The 8,256-nt window shown below is 31.3% G+C and overlaps 2 protein-coding genes across 2 annotated transcripts; both read right to left on the reverse strand.

The window, feature by feature from the left end:
- Positions 1–2,616: 2,616 nt before the first annotated feature.
- LOC109862787 (chymotrypsin-2-like) lies at positions 2,617–4,195 on the reverse strand. The gene is made up of 4 exons (XM_020442926.1): positions 4,055–4,195; positions 3,618–3,762; positions 3,269–3,515; positions 2,617–3,088 (listed from the first exon to the last, which is right to left on the reverse strand). Exons 1-4 carry the CDS (start codon positions 4,098–4,100, stop codon positions 2,903–2,905), a joined length of 624 nt encoding a protein of 207 aa, XP_020298515.1. The 5' UTR covers positions 4,101–4,195; the 3' UTR covers positions 2,617–2,902.
- LOC109862786 (chymotrypsin-2-like) lies at positions 4,145–6,359 on the reverse strand. Its single transcript, XM_020442925.1, has 5 exons — positions 6,252–6,359; positions 5,859–6,015; positions 5,389–5,641; positions 4,981–5,121; positions 4,145–4,758 (listed from the first exon to the last, which is right to left on the reverse strand). Exons 1-5 carry the CDS (start codon positions 6,301–6,303, stop codon positions 4,612–4,614), a joined length of 750 nt encoding a protein of 249 aa, XP_020298514.1. The 5' UTR covers positions 6,304–6,359; the 3' UTR covers positions 4,145–4,611.
- Positions 6,360–8,256: the final 1,897 nt, after the last annotated feature.

The raw sequence follows: 8,256 nt of genomic DNA on the forward strand, positions 1-8,256 counted from the left end.
CAATCAATACACGTGATGGACCTGTGATCGCCACGCACGTAAATAACGACGACCAGCACACAGATTATTAACAGAAACAAATTCGCAAAGCGTTTTGTATTGATAAATGAAGAAATTTATATGTAGCAAAGTCTTCGAAATTTATAATTTATTATCTACCTTGTTGCTTTTTGTACTTAGTAAAGTGATCCGCGATATAGAGAATTCACACTTATTCTATCTTCACCACAACCGTTCACTTCGGATCGCTACATTCGACTGCTCGACTACGGAATTCAGAATAAGAATCTTCGAACTTGGATGTTGATCATCTGTAGGCCGTCATTCTTATTGTGCGTGAAAGTCACAAAGCACAGTCACGTTATTCTTTATTATTTGTATTCCGTATTTGTATTCGGTTTCGTCTTTGCATTCGTCTTGATGAATTGATCACCGTCATTATTATGTAGTTTCTTTTCACTCTTAATTTTCAGTTTCATATACTCATTCTTTTCTACTGATTTTTAAATTAAGATTTTTCTTTTAATATTTTTTTCTTTTTGTAGTTTGATGTAATGAGCTTTAGATAAACTTGTTCCGAAGCACATAGAAAATAAATCTAAATCAATCAGTCACTTTCTTCTCTTTTTCTCTTTTTTCCTCTCTCTTTCCATTATTTTGCTATTCCATTATTTGCTATTGCTTATCATCATCAATTTTGATGATATAAAATAGTACGTATCTATATTTTCTGTCAATTCATCCGACTTTGATACGTACTCAGAAACATAAAACTGTAGGTTTTACGAAATAGTATCAATCGTCCATAAAAAATAATACAAAACTTAATTGCGTATCCAAGAATTGTAAATTCGTCAAATACTGTTTTGTACAATGTTTCATTACATTTTCTCATCTCTACATATAATATTGTATATCTTTATGCTCACAAACAAATTTCATTTGAAACTATTAATATCACTAAAAAAATCTTATTAGTTATAAGAAGTTACATCGACCGGAGCTACATTTCAAATTAAAATAATCTTGCGCTGTTTTGTAATTTTGTACAGTAAAGTATATACAATATGTAATTACACTTAATACAAGAAAAACATTATTTATCTAATATTTCTATCTTATAAGATAGAAAGATCTTGAAATATTACATCATTAATACAAATATCGACATTATATTGTTTATGTTGAATTAATTAACACGTACTTCTATTATAGAACATGAAATAAGTTATAGTATGTACATTTAAATCTATGTTGTTTAGTGCAATATACGGAGAATGTTTGAACTAACTGTTGTAAGTCGTGTACTGATAAAAAAACAAGATTTCAACCAACAAACCCATAACTATAAGTATACATATACAAATATTTATAATAAAAACAATTTGTCCTGCTTGTTAAGATAATAAAGAGTCAATACACATGACACTGACAGTAGTATAACTTACAGAATCCTTTTTAGAAAGAAAAGTAATTCAAATATTTTAGAAAGAAAAGTAATTCAAATCGGTTCTATACAATTTCCATTTGCACACATACTGTTTCGTGCATTTACTGCGTAGTTAGTGTTTACTGTTGATGTATTTATGCTGAGTTTGATTTTTTCCTTCATCGAAAATGTAAAGGACAATAAAGAACAATAAATAATATAAAAAACGCGACATCTTTCGACAAATTTGTTTGAATTTCCCGGCATTTACTGACTGGGCGGAGCTTCAATAAATTGCACTTCGATATCTCAGCCAACTTCTTGATAACTTTATCTAATAGATAAAGTATATCTTTTTGTGTACCTTTATCCAGAGGATAGTTATCGGGAAGTATGAAGAAATCGGGCCTAATTGTAAGTTATCAACTGAGTCAGTTCATCTTTTCTCTGTACTCTCTTCGTAGCAGAGCTTTTGTCACTTTTTCTGTGGTCCTGATAATAAATAAAATTTCTACTGATTCCACTACAGCGACAGATTTTTTCGCCTAATCTGTCGCTACAGAAAACGAATAAGACGGACATCTTAATCACAAAAATGATTATATCTCCTATATTAACCCCTTGACATATAATGACGAGTTGGGGTCGTCATTCATTTCATGTGCCACTGTAGACTTTGACGAGTTTGACTCGTCAAGAGTTGTTCCAAAATGTTTTGAAATGTTTCATACTTTAAAGAACTATTAAATTATTATTTTATAATGTTATTTAATTGTTCTCCATTAACATTATGTATCAACCTGATTAACAGCCAATTTTTTCACTTCTAGATTAGTTTTCGATAACTTTATCTAGAAGATATCTCCCAAAATTGGTTCTTCTTATTGGTTCTCAGAGGAATTTATCCAGAGGATAGCTATCGAAAGGTATGAAGAAATCGGCTGTAAATGTTATATAACAATCCAAATTTCAAAATAAAATGTTCTCTTTCTCAGCTTGCACATAACTGTTCAGTTGAGCAAAATTAAATAGTACTTTTCGGACGCATCAAATTCCGTTTAATTTATTGTCATTTTTATGTCAAGGGGTTAATAATAGAAAATAATTGAAATTTTGCGTGAAAAAAATGTCAGACTCTTCACTATAAGATTAAAATATTAACATATGAAAATTTAAAAAAGTTTAATTTCTAGTGACATTTTATTGATGACGTTTTTCCGTCGAACGGAATATTTATGTCGTGCAGAAGCACATTATTTCTGCTTGGCTTATCACACAAGCTACGTAATCGGATTTGTACGCAAACTGTACAAAAATCAGAATATATATTTCATGTATCAGCTCAATAAGGTCGCGAGAGTTTTAAGAAGCAATTAAGTACAATCGGAAAGAATTTTGAAGCGCGACAATAATCATGTGTACGTATGATCCATCTATTTTTTTCAGGCGTGACAACAAAATCATCTTGCATTCTCACAATAAACATCTGTAGTTACTTACGTTACACATCCCTTGCCCGTGTCTGTTCAAAGTACATATCTGAGTCTCTTTGATAACCACACGTTGTGTTACGTTCTCTCTATAGAAAGTTGCACATTTCTCTTGAGAATATCCTTTCACTGTAAGCTCTTGCAGATTTGTAGGTATCTCATTGTTATTCTAATAAAACAAAGTACTTTCAGCTTAATTTTGCTATTCTTCTCCGCGGTTAAAAAGTTATGATAAAATGAAATTTCCGAGATAAGAATTACACTCAATATTTATTTTTATATTGGTTTAAATATTGAATGGAATCAAATGAGATAATATATATGTATATGTATCTTTTGCATTAATTACCCAAAGACCCCAGCCGGTGGCCACAAGTGACACATTTTCGTAATTGCGATCATAATTTGATAAGTTAATCGGCTGGACGAATTTATTAAACTTGATGTCCTTTGATACACGAATTAATCCGATATCGTTAAGATGCGGCTCAATGTTGTACTTTTTGTGCACGAAGAAGGCTTCCGCTGGATACAAAGTGGCATTTAAGAGATTATTACTTCCTACGGCAACAGATGTATTAGATGGATGTATGGGTCTGTAACATATTCATGGGAATATAAATTTTTTATAATGTTTTTTTTTTATTCGATATACATATTTTTCAATCACAATTTATAAGTTAAGATTGTATACGTACGTTTGTAAGCAATGTGCAGCGGTAAGAATAAAACGTTTATCGATAATAGCTCCGCCACAAAAATGCCTCTCCTTTGTTGATCTTAGTGATACTTGGTACGGATAAATAGCAGTAGCATTTTTGCCACCGATAATATGCGTGTCTCCTATTAAATAAAAAAATACTTCAACTAAATACTTCTTTTCTCACATGTAATATTTGTGCGTGTTGGAAAAGTAGGTACTTGAGTTATTAAAAAAAATTATTTATTTCACTATTTAGAACTGCATGAAAAAAGTGACACGTAAATCTGGACACACACACTTAAACGTATTGCGTAAAACAAATCAGCAGCAGTATACACTTGACCTTTGTCGTAACATATGTCGTAGTTTCGTGTGTTGTCCGATGTGCAATAGTACAGATGTTACGTAGATATGAAAAAAAAACGCACTTACCAGAAACACCCATCACAAAACATGCAATTATGAGACCGACAAACATGTTAAAGACGCAGAAGAGTTAAAGATGCAGAAAAATATCAAGTGTAATAACTATCGACGATTTATTATATTATACGTTTACTGCAAAGTACGGCGACTGACATTATCACCAAATTATCACTGATATTTAACTTGCTTTTATCTCATATTCTGCAGATAACATTTATGCGTATAACATATACCAACAATTATTATCATTTTATTTAGAAACGATTCGAAGTTTTCAAAAATAATTCTAGTTAATAATAAAAAATTTATTTATTACTCGAGTTTCGAGTCACTATATACATTATAGATTTATGTACAAATATTGTACGTGAAATATATCTGGAAGACAATTAAATTCACGTATTCGCTGTACATTAAGATTTTAAAGACTTAAGAACGTTTGTAGACTTAAAAACTAAGCAATAACAAATCTCAAAATAACTATATTTGCTCGATGGACGCATGTCCTTTTCTATGCTAATTGCTTTCACTGAGCAACGATCGGTGTTATCGCCGATGAGAGTTCAGATTCCTGTATGCGACTTAATCCACGCCCTGTAGTGGAATACTCTGGTGAATACGTCTGGAAAACCACTGCCACACGGAGACGTGCCGTAGGACACAATACCAACTAGAACGTCGTCCGCAACGAGCGGGCCGCCGGAATCACCCTGTCACAAAAGCATAGCGGAAATTATAAGTTATTTTGCCGGATTGGAAAGTTTTTATATATATTTTTCCTTTTTTACAGTTGCATATAATATGTAAATGTGTGTTTGTATATGTACGTTATGTTTATATGTATTATATACATATGTAATTTAATGTCTTTTGTTTTTCTAACATAATGATTAGTTTTGTTGTCGCGGAGTTTAGATTACAATTACACTTACGTTGCACATTCCTTTGCCCTCTCTGGTAAAAGTACATATGTGAGATTCTATGATGTTGTTTTTGTAAAACTTATTGCACTTTTTTTGGGAATAGCCTTTCACAGTAACCTGTTGCAAGCGATTAGGACGCGGACCATCTGTCTATAAAAAAAGAAATTTGTTAGTTTAGTTTCACTTTCTCTTCCTAGTTGATTAACATAGATAAATTGAATTAAAAAAGTAAATTAAATCAAAAAAGTTACGCCTGTCTATAAAATAACAAAATTTGTTTAGCTTCACTCTTTCTTTTTAAGTGACTTTATAAGATAGATAATAAATTGCATTAAAAAAAATAAATTAAATCAAAGAAGTTACATGCAAAAAGTATCTGTAATATTAAAATCTTATATAATTTATTTGTTTATTTACCCAGAGTCTTCCCCAACCGGTAACTTTGAGAGAATAATTGTCATAATTGTTGTCTACAGTTGGTAGAGCAATAGTCGATGTATCGTCGTTGAACTTGATGCTCTTCGCTACACGGATTAAACCGATGTCGTCAATGTTTAATAAGCTGTTATAATTGGGATGTTTTATGTACTTTTTTACTTGATATATAGCACGTGGTGTATCAAGATAATTGCTTCCAACTGCGACATGAATTTCGGATGGATCGGTCAGTCTGTAATAAACGATAAGAATTATCATTTTTTTTGCATATGTAATTTGTAATTCAACTTCTGAATATTCAAAAAGTATATAAAATTTATATAATGTATAAGTATATAAAATTTAGTATATAAAAGTATATAAAAAGTAAATAATAATTTTTTTTTAATACTAATACATTTACTAATATAAATTTATATCAGACAAAATATAGATATGTTTGTATTTACCTTTGAAGACAATGCGCAGCAGTGATAACGTAACGCTTGCTAATAATGGCTCCGCCACAAAAATGATTGTTGTTCTTTGATCTCCTTAACGACACCTGATGAGGATATCGACCATCTGGAGCATCGCTTCCTCCCACGATGTGTGAATTTGGAAAACCTGTCATCAAAACATTTTCTATTGTTGCGTATAATTACTAAATACATCACTTAAATGTATCAATTTATTATTTGATACTCTATAAATTATATTTGTGTATTGCATAACTTTCATTGTAAAATATTAAGTGGCAGTTTTGCGCAATAGACACATAAGAACGTTCACAATGGTTTTTCTTTTTATATTGATTTCAAGTTTTTTTCATACACTTGAAGTAACAGACGTGCACCTCTTACCGTAGGCGGTGATCGCCAGGCATGCGATCAAGAGTGCAGTGGTAATATTCATGTTGATAAATACTGTGGCGCATCGAACGTGATCTCCTCAGTTTATATAAGCACATCTCCATCAGCAGCATGTCAATCTTAATCATCAGTGAATACATCTCTATCTCCAAGTTGTGGTTATCTCATTATATATACATTGGTAGAACTGAATCATATATACTAATAGGAGTTATGTTGAGTACATACTTACAGTATGACTATATCTGAAAGTGATCGACGATAACAGAAAAAAAAACGCATATGAGATCATTTCTATTAACTTTATTTCTTTCTCCCTCGAAAATAGTTTAAAATAATGTTACATTTGCTTTTTTTACATATATTTCGCATAAAATAAATATTATAATATATTACTTATAAATATGTCGTAAAGCTAATTTGTCATCTTTACGAAAGGAACTTTTATTATTGTTCAATTTTTTTATTATTATTTAATATATTGGTTATAAACAAACAATCCAAGATAAATGGAGAAATAATAAAATTTTACTTTTAATTTTGATTGATTGATTTGAGAGAGAAAGAGAGAGAGAGAGAGAGAGAGACAGAGAGAGAGAGAGAGAGAGAGTAAAGTTCACTTATTATTTCTTTCTTGTTTTTTGTTGGAAATAACAAATAATGCGAGTTTCTCCTTGTACAATGTCATCAATTTTGCGAATTGAAGATAAAAATCTAATTTTTTCTGAAATTTTTGTGTTAACTGATCGGTGATCTTTGGTGATCTTTATCATTAAAAATTATCTCGTGGTATAATGAGCGATATGTCATCACGTGTAAAACACAATGCTTATCAAAATGCTTTAGAAATATAATTACTTTTAATCGTGGACATACATTTTATGTGTCTTATTATTGATCAGATTGACAAAAATACAGGAAGACTATATTAAAGAATATATATATACATATACAAGGTGTCTTACCTAACTTGAGGATCCTAAATATCGCTTATTTTTTATGATAGAAGGATGCCGAAAAGAGTCATTATTCAGTTCGAGGAGACAAATACTGTAATAAACAGGAAATTTTTCACAAGGTGATATTTTTTAAGATTTCAAGATCATTATCATTTTTTTAATCTGAAAGTATATATTTTTATCCTCGCGATATGATAAGCAAGGTCAAGACGAATCCAAAAAGTTCTTGTTTATTACAATATTTGTCTCTTTGAAATGAACAATGACTCTTTTCGGCATCCTCCTATTATAAAAAATAGGCGAGATATTTAGGATGCAAGTTAATGGGACACTCTGTATATACAGGATGTTTGATAAGTACCGTCTCACCGCTTGTAGGTAGGTAGAAGGGGTTATTCTAAGACGAAAAGTCCTATACCACTTTGAAAAATTCGCAATAATTAACGAAATATTAATGAATAAAGATTCGCTAATCAGCGTGCATCCAGAGTAAGGACAGCGTAAGGACAGCCCAGTCTTTCGTGTGTACGTGCCGTAGCGACAGAATGAGAGGAGCTAATAGAATAACATGTGTACACAGCGCGTCAGGAATTCGAAGAGTAGGCGCGGGATCGGAGGTCAAGCGGGGCGGTTGCTCGCCAACAAGCACCAAGACTGGGCTGTCCTTATGCTGTCCTTACTCTGGATGCACGCTGATTAGCGGATCTTTATTCATTAATATTTCGTTAATTATTGCGAATTTTCTAAAGTGGTATAGGACTTTTCGTCTCAGAATAACTTCTTCTATCTATCTATGAACAGTGAGACGATACTTATCAAACACCCTGTATACTCTATGTATAATCACCGATGAACATTATATACATATATGATAATATATGTATATAATATTATTTGCAACAGCATAAAAGATTTTGTGCATGACACAGTCTCGTGCATATATAATGTTCATCGGTGATTACTTCTTGAAAGTCTTTTACTTATAATAGTTGTTTAGAAGTTGTTTATTTTTAGATTTGGATGTGTAAACATAAATA

The sequence above is a fragment of the Pseudomyrmex gracilis genome, unplaced genomic scaffold (genome assembly GCF_002006095.1).
Source record: "Pseudomyrmex gracilis isolate BER0280 unplaced genomic scaffold, ASM200609v1 scaffold_2380, whole genome shotgun sequence".
Lineage (NCBI taxonomy): Eukaryota > Metazoa > Arthropoda > Insecta > Hymenoptera > Formicidae > Pseudomyrmex > Pseudomyrmex gracilis.